Consider the following 21,088-nt stretch of genomic DNA (forward strand, 5'->3'; position numbering starts at 1 on the left):
GGATTCTCCCAGCTTCCCCGTTATTTTTGTCTTTACTCCCCAATTCTCTTCACAAGCATCACTGATTCTAAGACAAATAATTTACTGGTTTCTCCCTCTTTCTCTCTCTCAGTTTGTCTCTTTCTTTCCTTTATTTTTTTCTTTCAATCTATGTTTTATTGTTTATGATGTTTCCTTATGTTGTTTTCATGTCTGTGTGTTGCCAAGTAGGGTTGTTGAGGTTTACTGTGTTTGTTTCTCTAAGGAGATTCTAGTTTCAAGCTTCATTTACGTGATCCTGGCTCTGTTTTCACACAAACAAATCTGATTCTGTTTGAGGAAAGCAGTAACAAATTTCTAAATAAATAGTCTTATTAGTGTTGCTAAGTTTGCGCTTGGCACCATTGTTTTAAGTAACTTTCTTATTATATATTCAAGATGCAAGGAGGCGATCACTTTGGGGTATGATTTTGTATTCTTGGAATCTTATCAATTTTTCTTTAGAATATTTCTTTTTTTAGCCACACCCACAGCTTGTAGGATCTTAGTTCCCCAACCGGGGATTGAACCCACACCTGTTGCAGTGGAAGCCTGGAATCCTAACCACTGGGCCACCAGGGAATTTCCTTAAAATACTTCTTTAATTGTCTTTCCCTTCCATAACAATTATTAACAACTTATTTCAAGCTGTTAGTCCCTTACATCTAGATTTCAGTGGCCTTCTAATTGGTCCTCCAACCTCTCCATCCTTCAGTCCACCAATGGCAAAACTACATGTTCTGTTTCCCCAAGTACAATGTTCATTATGTCTCCTTGAGAATCCCACTGACTCCTTTTGTCAATCAAGTCCATACTCAGTCTATTCAGATCCTTCAGTATTTGGACTCTTACCTACCAATATTCCTGTTTTGAACCATCACTTTATCAAATCTTCCTGTCTCCTACAAATGTCATGTTTGTTCTTTCAATTACCATCCCTCGAATGTGGAACTGGCCCACTGCCTCACACCACTGGCCTCTGCCTACCAAAACCTCCCCATTCTTCAGGATCCAGTGCATATGTTCCTCGTCTGCCTAGAAGCATCGCCTAATTTCGCTTATCTCTCCCTTCCCTGATAGCACCTATTACCTTTGTTTTTCTTTCTCTTCTCATATAATTCAACCTCATGCTTTATTGTCTAATGTCTTAAATTGACCTTTCTGTGTGTCTGTACATGTTCACCAGATTATAAGTTCCTGGAGAAATTATTTGGTTTCTATTTCCTTAATGTCTTCAAAATCCTTACACTTCAGTATGACAACAAATGTTTTACGTAACAGATGCTGTGTTATCCTCTCTATTCTGAGTGCTCAACTCCTTTAATTCTCACAGAAGCCCTATGAAATAGGTACTATTTTCTCATTTTACAGATCAGGAGATTTAAGCAGAGAGGTGAAGTAACTTACCTAAGATCACAGAACTACAGAACAGCAGAGCTGAGATTCCAACCCAGTCAATCTGGCTGCAAAGTCCAGCTCTTAACCACCACACTATATATAGCGACTGGGTAGGCTTTCAGCAATGCTTATTCTGGATTTTTCAGGAAAAACAAACACCACACATAATTGTCGTCATAAAAAAATACCATTTGCTAATTTTTCAAGAATAATCTCCCCCATAAATGTATGTGGCAGATGTATCTTCATAAAAATGCCAAGTAGAGATTGTGTCAGTCATTTTTCACACTTGTCTAGGTCAATATTTGCTCACATAGGCACAGAAGAAGGTCAGATTAGCAGGCTCTTTGAAAGCATGCAGTCTTATTGTTAAATGTTGGCTTTGCCTGTCCTTCTTCCTGCTCTAAAACACAGAATAGTTCCAGATTACTTACTTAAATATGTCAAGATAATTAAACCTGGTTCAGCCTGTTGCTTTATACTTGTTACATTTTAAATTGAATAACTGAGTAGGGAAAACACTGATTATCCAAAGAAGAATGGCTTTTCATGTCGTGATCTCCTGTTTTTCTCCTTAGAACACCTTGCACAGAATATATCTAAATCACATCTGGAAACTTGCCAATACTTGAGAGAAGAGCTGCAGCAGATAACGTGGCAGACCTTTCTGCAGGAGGAGATTGAGAATTATCAAAACAAGGTAGGCTCTGAACAATTTTACCTAAGATTGAGGCAACGCTGGGACATGTAGAAAATGTGAATACAAACAGACCAAAAAATGAATGTCTTTCATCAAATAGCAGATTTCTATTTAATAATCTTTCTTCCAGAGCTGATTATGTTCCTGGGGCTTTGTTGCCTTACTGAAATGTCACTGTACGAAATTTCAGAAATAGCAGAGATTCTGTTGTTCTGATAACTGTACCTGTTTGTCCCATCACTTATCTACGGGGGGCTAGATTAAGTTGCTTCCAAAAGCCTCAGTGAGTTGGGATTTTTCCCGATATCACAATGGGAGATTTCACGGTCTAGAAGTTGACGTAAAATAATGTTAGCCTCATGGTTTCAGAGGTTAAAAAGAAGGAGTTTAGAGAATATGTGTTAAAAGAAAAAAAAAAGATTTGGAAGCTATGATCCTAACTCCAGCCTGAATCTAGAAATATGAGGCTGACAAGTAGTGCTGCTGGCAATCATTTTTTTCTATAAAACACACTGCTCAGGGCAGGGCTGGAGAAGGGGGACATTTAATTATCCATTCTGCCCTTAGTAAAAGAAAATGCTTCGATTTCCACCACCGCCCCCCGCCCCCAAATCACGGAAATGCTGGCTTAGGAAGTGCCGTGGAGATTATTGAGGTTAATCCTCCTCTTCATTTAACGTACAAGGAAGCTAACATCCCTTTGCATATGGCTGGAGATTGAAAACATCAGGACTAGACCATGAGCCCTGGCTCCTAATTCAGTATTTCTCCCACCCTCTTATATTGGTGGAAACAGCCTTAAACTACGATTGGGGAAGTAAATGAGCAGCAACACGGACCCAGATTAGCCAGTAACTAAATTGGAGAGTGGCTATATAAAAAGGAATTAAGCACGACAGGTTGGGAAATAGCAGCATATCACCTTGTTTGCCTTTGAGATAACACCAGCAGCCACAGTTACAATGGGAAGCAGGAAAGCATTAAACAGCCACAAGGTGTGCAAAATAGGATTCAGAGCCAGAAATGCTGGGGTTTAAATCCCGGCTGCAGTACCTCCTGGCTGTGAAACCTCTTTGAGTGTTTGTGTTCATTTATGGCAAATGGAAAAACGTTCTTGTGAAAGTGAAATGAGACAAGGATGTCAGAAAGCACCCAGCTCATAGCAGGTGCACAGAAAATGTAACTGACTCCGCCTTTCTTGTCTTCCTCAAGTAAAGTGGCATGAAATTCCCCGAGGCTAAGTAATTGCTTAAAAGGAGATTCTACTTTCCTGCTCTCTGTGGCCCAGGGTTAAAGCAGTGGCATGCGTGACTTTCCTCACATGGGTTTTCATCTTCTGCTGCATATATGCCCATAACATCTCCCCCCTGCCCTTTGCTAACAAGATGGCAAGAGAGGAATTGAAGGAGACGAGAAAGAACTTGGAAGCAATCATTGTAACCCAAGTAACCGGCCAATTGTTTATTCTTAAATCCTCTAGCTTTTGGGAATCTATTTCCAAAGAAGGATTGTACACAATAGGAAAACTTAGAACAACTGTGTCAAGGATATGGGTAACTGTGGATGTTAATGTATTTCCCTCTTCAACAGCAGCGGGAGGTGATGTGGCAATTGTGTGCCATCAAAATTACAGAAGCTATACAGTACGTGGTGGAGTTTGCCAAACGCATTGATGGATTTATGGAACTATGTCAAAATGATCAAATTGTGCTTCTCAAAGCAGGTATGTGCTTTGCAAGTGAATTTTGAGATCTCTTCCTAACCTGCTTTCACCAGCTTATTAAAGAAATGCTTGGTAAGGAAGGTGTCGCGAACAGTTTTTCTCCAAATGATAATAGCTCAGGTTTCACTTTGCAGAAACTAAGGAATTTTTTTTTTAATGTTTGAGTTTTTTGAAGGAAACATTCCTCCATTTTGCTTCTCTCTGTGAAAAGATTAATTTGAGGTGAGAATGCAAACTAGTACAGCCACTATGGAGAACAGTGTGGAGATTTCTTTAAAAACTGGAAATAGAACTACCATATGACCCAACAATCCCACTTCTGGGCATACACACTGAGGAAACCAGATCTGAAAGAGACACGTGCACCCCAATGTTCATCACAGCACTGTTTATAATAGCCAGGACATGGAAGCAACCTAGATGCCCATCAGCAGACGAATGGATAAGGAAGCTGTGGTACATATACACCATGGAATATTACTCAGCCATTAAAAAGAATTCATTTGAATCAGTTCTAATGAGATGGATGAAACTGGAACCCATTATACAGAGTGAAGTAAGCCAGAAAGATAAAGAACATTACAGCATACTAACACATATATATGGAATTTAGAAAGATGGTAACAATAACCCTATATGCAAAACAGAAAAAGAGACACAGATGTACAGAACAGACTTTTGGACTTGGTGGGAGAAGGCGAGGGTGGGATATTTCGAGAGAACAGCATGTATACTATCTAAAGTGAAACAGATCACCAGCCCAGGTTGGATGGATGAGACAAGTGCTCGGGGCTGGTGCACTGGGAAGACCCAGAGGAATCTGGTGGAGAGGGAGGTGGGAGGGGGAATAGGGATGGGGAATACATGTAACTCCATGGCTGATTCATGTCAATGTATGACAAAACCCACTACAATATTGTAAAGTAATTAGCCTCTAACTAGTAAAAATAAATGAAAAAAATTATTATTAAAAAAAAAAAAGATTAATTTGAGATACCTGCATTCCCCAGCCCTAACCATCACCTGTGTTTCGTTTCTGCGCCCCAGGCCCTCAGGAGGTTTTGACAAGTTGTTAGGAAGATGGCTGTTTATGGAATTCAGAGAGATATCCCTGGCTTTTTGTTTGTTTGTTTTAATAACAGGAGTCTATGTGTTTCTGGGCTTCCCAGGTGGCTCAATGATAAAGAATCCGCATGTCAGTGTAGGAGACCCAGTAGTCGCTGGTTCCATTCCTGGGTCAGGAAGATCCCCTGGAGTATGAAAATGACAACTGTTCCAGTATTCTTGCCTGAAACATTCCATGGACAGAGGAGCCTGGAGGGCTGCAGTCCATGGGGTTGCAGAGTCAGACACAGCTGAGCACACACGCATACTTGTGTTTGTAGCAACTCCAAGACTGGATTATTGCAGGACACAATCTCGCTTATGTAATACAGGCCTTAGCTTAGGCAGAAGTCCTTAATTACTCTAGAGAACTCTGCCCCTCTAACTAAAGAGATAAGGTGACTGCGTGCCCATGGGCTAAGCCCAGCCCTGTTGACTCAGAAAGGGGTCTCTAAGGTCAAAATCCACTCACCAAGACAGAATAACCCATTCCATTTCTGCCTTTGCTCAGGTTCTCTAGAGGTGGTATTTATCAGAATGTGCCGTGCCTTTGACTCTCAGAACAATACCGTGTACTTTGATGGGAAATATGCTAGCCCCGATGTCTTCAAATCCTTAGGTAAGAAAACGTCTCCAAATCAGGGCTAGGGGAAAAGTTGGGAGTTGGGTGATAGCTCTTGAACAAAATGGAAATCGTGGGTTTTTTTGGATATAAGAGTTAAAGGATGTTATACACTAATGCATACCTGTGTTAATAATACTTTCTAATTAATTACCATAGAAAATTGACAGCTTTGTGTCCATATGACATGTAAAGGCCTAGAGTTTCATTTTATCTATTTGGTATATTCTTCCAGTTCCCTTCCAGATTTTAAGAACTGGGTTTCCAGGGGATATGTTATTCAATAAACTGGAAGATATGATTTACTACATAAAATCAAGCAAAGATCTGAAAGTCTGCCCTTCCATACCTCTCAAATAACAATGTTAATGAGATATCAAAGAAAGAAAGTATAGTTAAGTGAAACTATGGCATATACCTTAGAAATAAATTATTTTAGATGTCTATAATTTAAATAAAGTGAGATAAAGTCATTAAAATTGGGATAGTATCCAAGATATGTTGTTAAATGATTTCAAAAACAAGTAAATGGCATATATACTTGAGAATATATATTTGAGAGGTATATATACTTGAGAATAGCCCACTGACATTTAATTATATGTACATAATATGGAAATCTGAAAGAACAGACACCAAAGTTAACCAGTTTTGGGGGGTGGATTTTTATTTTATGGGACTTCCACATTCTGTGTTTTCAGTTCTATAATAATTATAATGGTTTTACTACCATAAAGTGTCATTTGTTTTCATTTTTAAGCATGTTGTTTTAACACGCTTGTTTGTTTTAAGGAAAGCAAAAAATGAGTGAAATTAGCATCTCAGACTATAGCTGTTAGGCTCTGTTGGTTAAGAGTGTGGGCCCTGAAGTTAGGCATCTAGCTTTGAATCTCACGCTGTTACTTCCTATATGTGGAATCTTGAGTACATTCCTTTTCTTCCCAAGTTTGTTTCCTTGTCTTTACAGTGGGGATAGTAACAATAATACTTTCTTCATAGGGCTGTTGTAGTATTGATAGAATGCCCAAAGAATCCTCTCAGAGCAGCACCTAATGTAGTAATCACCTACTAAAAGTTCACTGTCAATGGCACTTCTCTGGCAATCCAGTCGTTAAGGCGCTGTGCTTCCTCTGCAGGGGATACTGATTAAATCCATGGTCAGGGAACTAAGATCCCACATGCCATGTGGTGTGATCAATAAAAGAATACATGTATATATCTTAAATTACAATATTTTTTAAAGTTTCCTCTCATTGTGAATGATGATATTGGTAGTAATGGTGATGGTGGCTAAACTGGTTTTTTCTTTTAAGGTTTGAAAGTATTACACTACAAGAAATGTTATTAGTATTCTCTCTGATCTTCAACTACTAGATCTCTCTTCACTTTTTTCCATCTTTTTTTCTAAGATAATAACTAAAATCCTAACCTGTCTTTAATTTTGGCAGGTTGTGAAGACTTTATTAGCTTTGTATTTGAATTTGGAAAGAGTTTATGTTCTATGCACCTGACTGAAGATGAAATTGCATTATTTTCTGCATTTGTCCTGATGTCAGCAGGTAAGACAACCAAATACAATGGTTAAATTGTATTGGTTTAAATTGTCCAGGTAAAGAATTTTTACAAGTACACAACTTATAATGGCTATAGTATATTCAGGGGGATACAAAGAGAGACTGCCACCCTTGTTAAAATCTAATTTTCAGTTTTTCAGGTAACAATCCCTCTGATACACACATTTGTACATGTACTATTTTAAGAAGACCTCATGCCATTCTGATAAACTCTTAAGAGATGAGAATTGAATAAAATCCTGTCTACAATTGACCTCCTGATAACAAGAGAAATGCTGTGGCAGAGTAGGCTTGCCCTCCTTAAACACCAATCTCCAAGATAATGTGGTGTTTAAAACCTTCTCCTTTTTCTTAAAGTCCATTTGGATATCATCTACAAGTTTATCTGAATTTAATCTCTGTTTTTAACCAGTACTGCCTCTTGGTGATAATCACTTTTGAAAATTTGCTATCTTCTTTTTGGAATTCTTAGTCATATAGACTCTGTCCTAAACTAATAACTAACAGCCCTTAATTAATTTGGCTTTCTCTTGACAATTTTAGTTGCCTTGTACTCTTAAGACAATTTTCATATTTTTTGGAATGGCTGGGAGAATTGATATGAGTATTTCCTTTAGAAATGTAACTTTCAGAAAGTGTTGAGGGGCTGTGGTGGTTGCATTTGCACTTGTTTGAGCATGGTTTTAGATTTAAATGACTCTCTTTTGGGAAGAGGAGGACCCTCCTTCCCTTCAGATGTCAGTAAAAATGGAAAGGCTTAGCACTGTTTTGTGTCATAGATTAGTTTTCTTCTTCTTTAGGAGCAAATTTTGAATGAGGGGTGAAAGTGGCCTAATAGTCCCTGACTCTGTATTGTGGTGTAATAATCTATATCTAAGAGTCAGGAGGAATTGGGTGTTCTGACACCAATTGGAAGAATACTAAGCAGTCTGGTTTTTCACACTTAGATCGTTCATGGCTGCAGGAAAAGGTAAAAATCGAAAAGCTGCAACAGAAAATTCAGCTAGCTCTTCAACATGTCCTACAGAAGAATCACCGAGAAGATGGAATACTAACAAAGGTGAGAGCCAAAGGTTTCCAACTGACATAGCTGATTACCCCTTGCCAGTGATCACGCCAATCATGTTTGTAAGTCATCCCACCAGACCGCAGAATCCTCAGTAAGAGGCAAGCTACTGAAAAGAAAGAGTTATCTCCATTTCAGAAAATTCTCTTGTGCCAAAATTCAGGTTAAGTTCTATTTATTATCACTGGTTATAAAGTGTCCTGGAATAATGGAGCAATGATAGAATTTTTTTTAAAGCACTAATCATTCTGAAACTCTCCCCCAACTATTCCATAAGAGATAGGCGAAAAGCAGAGTTAATGTTCCACACTGATATAAACTAGAGAACTTAGAATTTAAATCTTGGAATTTAGAAGAAGGAAGTGATGAAGGACTAAAGCAACCAGAGTAACCATCTATTTTAATTTTAGTTCTATTTCCATTAAATTCATTAATAATCAACAGTAAATGACTTTTGTATTTTCTTCAGCAATTTCTCATTACTACCCTGTATGCAAAACATAAGATTTCATTTGTGCTTATTATCTTTCACAATAAAGATATAATTAGGATGGCAATTTAAAATAGGCTAATATCCTTTGATGCTAGTGCTAGTAGTATGTATTTAGTCTTAGAAAAATCAGCCCTGTTCTTTCTTGGATTATTTTATTTGTTTTATTGTTCCAGATGATGATTTGAAAGGTTTGGGATTTTCTTCCTGTTTACTTTCATTCTTTTCTCCTGATAGCTAGGCAAGGTCAGAAAGGAGAAGTTGGGGGTTAATTGCAGTTTGTTTTTGATTTTGCGTCTATTAAATGAGACACTGAGGCAGGAATGGGAAATGGAAGAACCACCCTTCTCTATCTTCTTGCCCCAGTGCCAGGATACCATTAGGGTCTTTGATTATAGAGAGCACCTAACACATAACACATGGTCAAGATCGATGCTCTGGTGAAACATTTCTAGGATGATTCTGAGTTGGATATTTTGTGCTGTACAGTGCTGTAGAGTTTAAAAAGCATTTGTGCAAGTCATGCTACTGTCCTCAGCAGGTAAATAGTCAGTGCTGAGACTCCACCAGTCCTGTTAACTTATTTTTTTTTCAAACCAAGGCCTTTTGCTCAGACCCAGAATTGCTTTGTTCTAGGCAGAGCTCTTTCTAGTGAAGAAATTTGTCCTTGGAGTTGGCTAGTATTCCTTTTGCATAAAATATCTAAAGATGGCTTTGCCTGTAGTAGCAGTGACTTTGTCTACCCGTGGCTGCCCCTTGACCCGCTTCTCTGTTCTCTCTCACCACATCTCTTCCTTTTCCCCAGGGGTAAAAGACAAGGTTCAGGATGATAGAGCAGAAAGCATGTTGGAATAGGAGGAGGAAGTAAGAGACTTGGGTTCTTTTGCTTATGATCATCTTTTCGGGTTACAAATTATTGAAGACAATATTTGTCTTCAAAATCATATTTAACATATACCTGGTATTCTATGAGTATATCATTTATTTTTACCATCCCTCTATTACTAGATGTTTAAGCTGTTTCAAATGTGTTTCATCTTTGTAAACAGCGTTGTGACGATTGTCCAGATTCCCTGATTTTTGATTCTCGCATCTCTTCTCTCCTAACCCCGTGTCCTTTCTTCCACTTACAGCTAATATGCAAGGTGTCTACATTAAGAGCCTTATGTGGACGGCATACAGAAAAGCTAATGGCGTTTAAAGCAATATACCCAGACATTGTGCGACTTCATTTTCCTCCATTATACAAGGAGTTGTTCACTTCAGAATTTGAGCCAGCCATGCAGATTGATGGGTAAATGTATCACCTAAGCACTTCTAGAATGTCTGAAGTCCAAACAATGAAAAGCAAACAAATCAATTAACCGAGACACTTTATATGGCCCTGCACAGACCTGGAGCGCCAACACACTGCACATCCTTTGGTGATCGGGGTCAGGCAAAGGAGGGGAAACAATGAAAACAAATAAAAGTTGAACTTGTTTTTCTCATGCATATGATTTCCATTATGCCTACAGATATGGACCCTTTTTCTGTCTCGACTTCTTGATCGTTGACCTCTGTTTACAACAGAAGGCGGGTACTAAAGTTGGAAGATGTCCTTTTCTTGTAGCTCACTGCCCACAGACTTTCTACAGAGTCACCCATCTGTCGGTAACCACAGAGGGTCCAGCACTAATCGGTGACTGGTGTGCATAGCGGAGGTTGCGGCATTACTTTGCACAACTTGCTCTTTGTCTCATGAAGGAAGTTTTTATTTTTTTCACCGATTATTGCCAGTCAGCAGGATGGCACGAAAAGGGTCCATGGCACTAGCAACAATAGCATTATAATATATTACAGGGTAAATGGGCATGAAGACTATATATAGCTAAAAAGAGATATTGTTTATATATTGTTTTAATTAATATAAAATGTAGTTACTGGAGTAGCTTTTCCTGTTGAATTGATAAGGCACTTTCATTTTGCACCTTTTTTCTTTAAATTAAATGCTAGCGTGTTCACTGTCGTGTCGCATGTGCACCAGAAACACAAGTTTAACTGAGAAGGCTTGGAAGGTACGTCGGGAGGTATTTATGCTGCTGTTTACACAATTATTTTTAAAAGACTGGCTGGTCATATCTAGAAATCATGCTGTTGGATTAATTTTTTTTTTTTCACATGTGAATTTGGAATTAGACACAGAACTCTCCCTAAATTGTACTTTGCTTTTGGATAAGTTTAAGGATAGATGTGTTTATGCTTCATACAAAGTTGAGTGATTGATTCGGGTGGATTTACACCCTCATGCACAGTATTTTTCAAAAGCTTTTGAACATGCCACCTCATGGAGATTGGGGGGTGGGGGGTGCTCATTTTACACAGTTGAGTAGACTCAGTCTCAACTTGGAATTCTTAGGCTTTAAGAACAAATCAGTAACCAGAATATTTATCAGAATCTAGCTTTTAGTAGAAGAAGGACCCAAAGATTTTGTCTGGAGCAAATGCACACTCCCTATGTGTGAAGACATGAAGCATTTAGTTCGTGAATGTTTATGTTCTTGGTATCGTCTAGGAACCCTGAGACTTTCAGAGTGAATGGTTTCTAGACTAACTGCCTCTCCATGGTGTCATTCTAGAACACTCTTCTCCATATTTCACAGTCAGTGGACAGGAGGGCAAAAGAAACATACGATGTTCAACCAGTTTCTCTTATTTAAGTGTTGACTATTGTTAAGTCTTTAAAGTGAAGTCGATGCAAGCTGCAAACATTTTCTTTTGTATTTATCTTCACTAGAAAACTGTGGACTGTAATTTATTTTATTAATAGAAGACAGTTTGGCTTTTGTATTCAGGTGAGAAATATTGAGTTGTTCTTGTTTAATTTTGTGTATGTGTGTGTTTTTTGTTTTTTACATAATTCCCAGTGGGGGGGAGGGGAAAGGAACAGTCTGATAAGGCAAGTGTGCATATTCTAAAATAAGTGACCTTTGGGAATATAGGCATTTAGATGATTTTAGTCACACTTGGAGTGGGATTCAAACTCCTGGCCTGACATCAAAGACCATGTCTATAGAGAAGAGAGAACATCTTCCCATAGTGTAAAGGTGAGCGTTTCCTAGCACCCTTTTACAGGGAAGAAAGGATCTCCTCTACCACCAGGGTTTCTTCCCCCATCCTCCAATCTTCTGCAGGAATTCAACTCCTGCTGGGTCACCCAGAGCCCTCCACTCTGTTTTTAACTCCACTGACTTTCTGACTTGTTTCCTGAGGGACTTGGAAAAGGGGAAGGAACTATTCACACAGAAGTGTGTATGAAGCCTAAATAACATCTTTTAACAAAAGGTTTTTTTTCAAAAATACAGTAAGGGTTTAAGCATAAGTAAAAGATGAGAATAGTACTTACTTAAATTTCTTACAAGCATATAAAACTTTATGTGACTTTATATATAGAGAGGTAACTGTCAAAGTATAGTATTTATATTTGGGCAAGAAGGGTTAAATCAAATTTTTAATTTAAATAAACATAGTTCCTTGAAAAATCAATAGTATTTATACTCTGAATAGAGTACCAACTTTAGTTCAGTTATTTATTCATCCTTCCCCTCCACCCCCCGCCCCGGTATTTCTCCTTTTGGGAAGAAACGGTGTGTTTTATTTTGGTTTGGGTTGTTTTTGTTTTTTTGTCATTTTGATTCACTAAATTTGGGGATGATTTTATTAAAGTCTATTAACTTCTTTTTAACCAAAGCTTTCTGAATATGACCAGCCTCAGGTGCTAGCGCATTAAAGAGCAACTAAACCTAATTCCAGTGTCCATTTGTGAAATGATGAGAGCTAATTGGACTTCTCTGAGGGTGAGAGAGAACACAATGTTGAACATAAATTTCTTTTCCCAGAAAGGATTTTGCATGTAACTAATGCAAAAAAAAAAAAAAATGCTCTAATCTCAGTAAGTCACTCCATGGTGACGTTGCTTTTGGAGTAAACCAAGATACATTGACATGATGCTGCTACTAGGTCTTTGTGAAAGAAAAACAGGGTGTGGACTTTAAGACGAAGTACATCGACAGTGTAGGAACAGAGTCGTAGAGGCGTGCTCGGTGAAATGAGGGAACAACTATTATACGGATCGAAGTTGGGATCTGAAGTTAAACAATTTTTGTTGAAAAAATATGAAGTGCAGAGAAGGATGTGAAAAACTTTGTATTTTTAATTTCTTCCTTATTATAGAAATACCTGTGTGATGACACAAAATACTTGGTGATATAGAACAATTATTCTTAATCGTTCTTGTAATTAAAATTGCCTAAACGTAAATGTCCAATAGTCTTTTAAAGATTGGAATCACATCATTGTTATCCTGACTGCTATAATGCCTCTTATACAATTTTTAAACGTATGGTAAATAAGGCTTTTGTACAAAGCCTGAATACCTTCGGTTACAGTGGTGTCCAAATGGTTGCACTGTGTTGTGAAGAAACTGGCCTTGGTCACAATGAAATCAAAAGTGCAGATGAAAGTGCTTTTGGGGGCAGTTTGCAAATTGTGGTTAAAGCTATGGATTTTTTTTTTAAGTGTTCAGCATCCTAATTTGCTTTAAAGGTGTGGATTTTTTTTTTAAGTCTTCAGCATCCTAATTCACCCTTTCTAACTTAAAGAAAACATTACTTAAGACACTGCTTCTAAGTTTGGTTGTTCTTTATAGTGTGGATATTCAGATCTCTGTGAGCGTATGGGGATGGGCTGAGGGTCAGGTGAGGAGGGAGTGTGTGTGTGTGTGTGTGTGTGTGTGCGTGCGTGTGCGTACGCACGCGCATGTGGTTTTTGTATGTATGATGTGTATGTGTCGGACCGCTTCTAGGCTACTAAGTGTCAATGGAAAAGAAAATGTATTCAAAATACTTAAATCAAAACTAGAAGATGGAAAAAAAAAAGATTTATTCTATACAAAGCCTTGTCTGGACCACTTTAGAGAGACTTCTATTTTTTTAACCCTTCTATAAATATTTGATGGCACTTGAAATATTCCTGCAATAAAATGTGATTTGTGTAAAGAAAAAAAAGATTTTGTAATGTGAAACAAAGAAAGAAAGTAATGTAATTTTCTAAAAAAAGAAATACAAACAAACAAACTTTGTATTATTTTCTTGATGGAATTTGTCTATCTGTCTTTGGAGAACTTTTTATTTCATTGAATGTGCCATAGTAGAAATACGTGTTTTTAGTTTTAGACTTAAGGAATAGCTGTTTGTGTTCCGACATTCCAAAATGCAAAACAACCTAGTAGAATCTTTAATGAAAAGGTTTAAGTAGGATGTAAGCGTCTCTCATTGTTGCTTTTTTGCACATGTTCTTCATTCCTCTCTAGTGCAATATGTACATAGAGCACTTCCAGGTGTACTTTGATCCCTCAGGGAAAATTACATATTTGTACAGTTTTTTTGGTTTTTGTTTCTTGTTTTTTTTTTTTTTGCCTTTTGTTTTTGGCTAAGGAATGTCGATTGAATCACTTGTTATTGTTGAGGGGCAGCCAGATAATAATCCTAAAGCCACTGTTTCCAACATTGATTGTTTAAATCATGTGTCCTTCCAATGCTATTATTTGAAGATAATAATAAAAAATTATTTTCTGACAGTTCTTTGTGCTGATTGGTGGGAAAAAAAAAATGGGTAAATAAGCACCTTACGATTGACTTACTGTGAATGACAATCCATCTTGATATCAATAATAGAAGCCCTATCATTTTGGAGTTCGGGTTATAAGAAACAAACAATGCGCTCAGGGATCTTCTAAAACTCTTAAAACAGGGTGGCCAGTACTACTGGGACAAAATTGTGTTTTGTATTGTTAATAATTATGATAATACTATCCCTCCAAGGCACAAGTGAACTGTGTAGAACTGCGTGTGTGTAAACCTCACTATTGTTCATTTTGTTTTGTTCAAAATGTATATGTTCTTCAGTCTTATGTGCTTAAAAACATTGAATAACTTCTAGAGCAGTATAAAGTGATGCCAGTATGTTCAAAAGATAAACTAGTAGGTCATAATCAACCAAGAGCATCATTCAAAGTACAGTCCTGCATACTTCACTCATTGTTTCTCTAATAATTAAAATATTATTGATTTTATTTATAGCATTATATATTAAAAGGTATTTCAAATTCTATATAGTATGGATAAAAATTTTTAGGAGCAGTCATGAGATAAGAGCCCTGCCTATCAGCGCAGTGAGAGAGGTAAAAGATGAAACTTTTTTTTTTTTTTTCAAATACCAGCAAGTAACTCCTTTTTTCACTGTGTTCTCCTCTAGAAACAAAAAAATTCCTTTTGGGGGGATTTTAACTGTCTTCTACTTCCACATTTGTCATCTGTTGAGTTAATATAAGAGCAAATGGCTATAAAGACAAACAAAACCCACCAATGTAACAGCAACATGAGCCAGCTTTTAGGGTAACATTTTATGTTTTTGAAACATTTTGAAAGTAATCATTTCAATATGTTACTTTTCATAACCTCACTGAACCTCAGTGTAATTGTTCGCTTTGATTCTTCCACACCTAGAGTACACTTTCAGAAGAAGCTTTATATGTTTTCTTATCCCCAAGGAAAAGCAAAATTTAGGATAACTTTCCATGTTGTTTGGATAAAAAAGAAACCATCACCTTGTTTTGATGATAAAGACTATGAAAACTAGCAGAAATCTCTCTCCCCATATACATATATATATGTATATACACACACATACACGTACACACACAGAAGTTATTGACATACATATTATACCATTTAGTTCCCAGTTCTTAAAACAAAGATATGACACAGCAGAAGCCCATAAAAACAACTTTATCCTATAGATCAGGGTATATGCCCATAAATGCAGTTGCAGCAGTACATTATCTATTACTAACAGTCCATGATACACATCGTCATTGTATTTCCAAAACACTAGTATTATTAAAGAGATTCCACCAGATTTGATGAAAAAGACTTTCCTATTATTGTTTATTCTTAAGATAAGGCTGGCAAGCACTATCTTTACAAAGTAGTTGGTTTCACTTCTGGGTCTGTTTGCTTGTTTGTGTAAGTGAGCTCATTTTTGTCAGGCTCTCAGTACAGTTTTTAAAATAATCCAGAAGCCTGGCTTCATGCTAAGGAGATATTGTAGATGGAGGGGATCTCCATGTTTAAGCAGACCCTCAGAACTTAGAGCAATAAATACGTTCAGTCATTTATTTATTTATAAATGAATGACAGAATATTCAGTCCAAATAGAAACAATGTCTTTTCAGCAATGCAACATAACATGGAGTCTTGTGTTAAGAAGGTGAATATGAGAATTTTAAGGAGATGCCTCGAAAATCCATATTTGCTGTTGACATTTAGTGTTTGCCACAACAAACATCACACCTCTTTTTCTGTTTCCCTTCTAAGAACTGATGAAAGATAGCTTCCTATTAGCTTTGACATGCTGCATGTGCCATTATGTTGTTCTCCAAGAGCAACTAAGTTCTTTGCAGTGTTTGTGTGTGATTCTTTTCTCCTCGTTATTACTTTAACATGGATGAATAGTATTCCTACGAACTTGGTTATCATTGAACAGATTGCATATGTAAATGCAGATAATTCTTGAGCAATATAGTGAATATGATTTCACACACACACAAATCTATATGTACTGTACACATCTTCCTGAATCTAAAACTCTCTTCTTAGCCACAATGGTTTGAAATCTCATATAAAACAGTGGTAAATTTTTAAACATTAGGACATTAGCTGGCTGCTTCTTTAAATGTACCTGTATTGTCTGCCTGCTCCTTTTGTGGAGATGTGTTTTTGTATTGGATGTTTGGGCCAATGGGAGGCTTCAAGCAACAACATATTTTCCCAGTTTAAATATATTTAACATACGACAAACCCCAGACAAGGCTTTTAATATGTATAAAGAACTGCAGTGTTAGGTGGTTTATTTGCAAACCGTTTTCAATGTTGTCCATTTTTATGGCACCTTTAACAATATTCTTGTTTCCAAAGTACAAAAAAAAAATAGGTTAAATAATCTAGCCATAACTGAATGTCAAGCAATAAAACAAATGACTTTTGTGCATAGACTTAAAAAAATACAAATTTTAGACATCTGCATGTAAATGCAATCTCTTGTTTACTGCTTTCTTCAACTTGAGCAATTGATTCCTTATTTACTATTAACTTAAGAACTTGTAATGGCCTGTAAACATTTTCTCTCTTACTCTTCTTTCAAATTTACCTTCGTCCCTGCTTTTGAGTCATAATATTTAATGTTGTTCTGCACATCTCTATACAGTTAACTTTTTGGCTTTCATTCTGTATAGATAAGAAAATGTTATATTATAAACAGCCTACTCAGTGCAAATATTTATCTGTTTATCAAATCCACAATATGCTGTATAATACTGGTTTTACTATATAATCTATTTTAGACATAGCTGTTTAGAACTAGAGTGTGCTATTTTTGTGTTTTTCTGATGTGTGGTGCTAGATAAGTTACTTTTGTGAACAACAACAACAAAAAAACCCTTTTATTCCTAGACAATACCACCTTTGGGTCTTGTTAATTTCACTGAGTATAACTATATATTTGTATATATATACATATATATATATCTACCTGTGCCCAACGGCAGCTGTATCAGAGTGCTGGATTTGGGACATGCTTTTCTCTTTAAATACATAATATCATGATATAAATTATTCTAGAGTGTATTTAATTAGGATAAAATTACTTCCTTAGTATGGATATTTGACATCTATAGGGTGAATTTGTTTATAAATATGGATATATGAAAATGTATTAGCATTTACTTTATGTTTGCTACTTGGCTTTATACCATATCTCCTAAGCTGAAAAATAATTTGCCAGGCCTTCAAGATCCTAAAGAAACACTCTAGTTTAAAGGAGTATTATTTTTTTTTCTTACTAAGGCACCTTATTATTGGCACCTGACAGAGTTGTGTACTTAGCTCCTATAATAGATAATACACATTTATATAAAATATCCTTGTTGGCTTGATGGCAGAATAAACCTTTCCCCTCCTACCTGAGCCATGAGAAGTATAGAGACATCCGCTATCATGGCAGAACATGGGCAATAAAGCAGCTTTGACAAGGGATGTTCTGTGTTAACTTGACCTCAACCAGTTCCATGAACTGAGTGAAGGACCTTCATTTAAAAGTCATTTAATAATGAGCTTAGTTAATTCTTTCACGTGTTCTCCCAAGACCTATTGGCTTTCTTAAAAAAAAAAAATCCACGTATATCAAATATCTAACTAAGGATGTAGTTAACCTTATTAAATATTGATTAGAATTGTTCTGTAATATTACTGAATTTGTAAGATCTTTAGCAAAGATTTTTGAGCAATTTATAAATATAGAGCAAATGTTTCTGTTTACTGCACTTTTTGTAATTGAAGGTGATAAATTCTCAAGCCATGGTTATTGGCTTCCATGCACTGAATATTTACCCACAATTCTAGACATTTTCCATTTTTATGGAAGAGTTGCTGTTACCTTAATTATAAATGCAATCATGTGGTTAATGAGAGCTAATGCTAATAGTTAACCTTTTAAAGTGAATTGGCTACAGTTTAGGGAGAAATCTCTTTGAATACAAATCATTTCATTCCTTCTTGCTTCGCTTAGAAAGGGATTGAAATTTTTTTTTTAGCACCATTTCGTATCTTAAGGTTCCTAAGGATAGAGATAGTATCTCTTTGTGTCTGCACAGTGGCCAGCACATGTCAGCATTTGATAATTGTTAAATGACAACAAGTGTGCCCCAATTCCAACTTTTTTCCTGGGTTGTTTTGGTAAATTTATAAAGTATGCCAAGCCTTATGGTTAATACTTTCTTCTACAACCAAGTTTTAAAGCCACATTTTCAAAGACCACATGAAATGCTGATTCTAATTGTGTGTAGGTCTTGAGGATTAAGCACACAAATTTCACAAAACTCTGTGAGTAACAAACTCAGCCTTCTGTAAATATACATGCAAGTTCGGAAACAGTAATACTGTACCTATAAATATGCGCTGTCTGTTTTGTGTACAGTATGTAAAAACTCCTTTTCTGCCACACTAAAAATGCAAGCCATTTATGGGAATCCTAAAAAATAGTATTGTACTAAAACTTTGCTAATGATCTTTGTTAGAGGATCATCCAACTTTTCACTGACATTGGGTTTTCTTTTCAATTCACTCTTACAGTAGTCTGCTTATTTCCAGCCGTTTGTTATTTTATTGAGTCCTCAATTAAAAAAAAAAAATATTTTGATTCATTTTGTAAATACAAGCTGTAAAAAAGAGAGATTTAATGTTGTCTTTTAAATACTCCGATTTTCATTCTAATATGAATGTTGTTATATTGTACTTAGAAACTGTACCTTTAATATTACATTACCTTTATTAAAAGTGCATTGAACACATCAATTTTAGATGTGCTTTATGTACTGTTATCCTATAATAAAATTTCAGCTTCTAATGGACCACTTGCCTCATTTTTCTTTCTTTTTCTTGGTTCTTGAGTTGCATGTACAGTTTTCTAGCTTGTCTCCATAGAATGGAGTAGGACAACCTTGCTACTCAAAGTGGGTCCATAGACCTGTGGCACTGGCATCACTCATGACCTTGACCTTGTCAGAAATGCAAAAACCTAGGCACTATCCCAGACCTACTAAAACGGGATGTGTATTTTCACAAAATCCCCAGGTGACTGGTTTGCCTATTAACATTTGAGAAGCACTAGTCTATAAGGTAGTACTTTTAAAAAATATAATTCATCTCTATTTTGCAGGGAACAAAACATATACAAGGATTGAGCTACCCTTTGATCAGAAAATGCAAAGGAAATTTCAACTTGTGAGGAAACGTCTATTGGTTGATAGTAGCTGTCAGAATTGCAGAAATGAGGATTCTCAAAGGAGTGCCATGACTGATCGGTGATATCTACCCTCAATGTAGGAGGGGAGAAAACCTAAACTCACACCACACTTTGTCATCTTTGCTTTAGAAATCATTAAAGGAGAATGTCAGAATGATACCACAGGCTTTAAGGATGCCAAAGACTTTTTAAAACTCTGACTTTACCTGGGCTATCATGGTACCATCCCAGCCTGGCCCCTTCTCTTGAGTAGATCAGATAGGAGTAAACCAATAGAGTTAACTTCAGCTAAATATCACATAATTTTAATGATGCAGAGCCTCATCATAAATTATTTTCAAAGTAATCTCAAGAACATTGACATTATAAAATATTTGGAAGTCAGACTGAAGTCAGACTAAAGGCAACTGAGTTTGGCTTTTGCTCCACCCACATTCCTAAGCATCTCTTGCACTTAGTAAAATAAATATTTGAAATGATCCCCAAAGTGACTGCATATAACAAACATCATGAATCACATTAATGGATCCCCAGTTTGTCCGGAGGCAAACCTAAACACCCAAGAGTGGCAGAAGCCTCTTGCTAGATTAACAGCCACTTTTTCCTTTTCCTGCACCATCAGTTGTGAGCTTGTTTTCCTGATGTCATTTATCTATGATTAAGGAGTTAACAAAAGTCTTTGTGTGTTTACTATGATTCTGGATTTTTTTCTCTTTTGGAGGGGAAATATTGACTCTAGTAAGATACAGTCATGTCTCAGTAACCCATTTGTTACTTATCTGCCTGATAGATTTCTCAAACAGTATTTTTAATTCCAGAATGATTTCTTTGTAGGGGAGAAGATGCTTCAACTGTGACTTGTTCTTTGCCTACAGAACAAAATTAATTTTAGCCTTCCTCACAATTAATTACAATAGCCACCCCCTAACAAGTCTCACATCTATCTTTTACCATTCTTTCTTTACTGTTTCCATAAAATACACATTGTATTCTAAAGACAAATACTTATTTAGTTATCCTACTTGTAATTATTTCTGCTATTATTACCTTCTCTCTGTGGGATAGTTAGGGTCTACCTATAAATAACTAGCATCCATGGAGTGAGTGTGGAGGGAAAAAAAAAAAAAAACTGCTGAGAAATTGGTGCAACCAATGTGGAAAACAGTATGGAGGTTGGGAAAAAAAAAAAAAAAAAAAAAACCTAAAAATAGAGTTTCCATGTGATTCAGCAATCTCACTCCTGGGCAAATATCCAGAGGAAACAAATTCAAAAATATAGCAGCACTGTTTACAATAGCCAAGACAAGGAAGCAACTTAAATCTCCTTTGACAGAGGGATGGATAAAGATGATGTTGTACATACATACAGTGGACTCAGCCATTTAAAAAAAGGGAATGAAATAATGCCATTTGGAGCAACATGGATGAACCTAGAGATTATTGTATTAAGTGAAATAAGTCAGAAAGAGAAAAACAGATACCATGTGTAACACT

General features: G+C 36.5%; 1 protein-coding gene across 1 annotated transcript in view; it reads left to right on the forward strand.

The window, feature by feature from the left end:
* The window catches only part of RORA (RAR related orphan receptor A), a 108,035-nt gene extending 88,847 nt beyond the window's left edge, over nucleotides 1-19,188 (forward strand). Inside the window, exons 5-11 of the mRNA XM_065940159.1 lie at nucleotides 1,995-2,116; nucleotides 3,707-3,839; nucleotides 5,455-5,562; nucleotides 7,014-7,124; nucleotides 8,087-8,199; nucleotides 9,829-9,989; nucleotides 10,213-19,188. Coding sequence (XP_065796231.1) covers nucleotides 1,995-2,116; nucleotides 3,707-3,839; nucleotides 5,455-5,562; nucleotides 7,014-7,124; nucleotides 8,087-8,199; nucleotides 9,829-9,989; nucleotides 10,213-10,393 — 929 coding nt within the window. The 3' untranslated portion in view covers nucleotides 10,394-19,188. The remainder of the gene's footprint in view (nucleotides 1-1,994; nucleotides 2,117-3,706; nucleotides 3,840-5,454; nucleotides 5,563-7,013; nucleotides 7,125-8,086; nucleotides 8,200-9,828; nucleotides 9,990-10,212) is intronic.
* The last annotated feature ends 1,900 nt before the right edge of the window (nucleotides 19,189-21,088 follow it).

The sequence above is a fragment of the Muntiacus reevesi genome, chromosome 7 (genome assembly GCF_963930625.1).
Source record: "Muntiacus reevesi chromosome 7, mMunRee1.1, whole genome shotgun sequence".
Taxonomy (NCBI): Eukaryota; Metazoa; Chordata; class Mammalia; order Artiodactyla; family Cervidae; genus Muntiacus; species Muntiacus reevesi.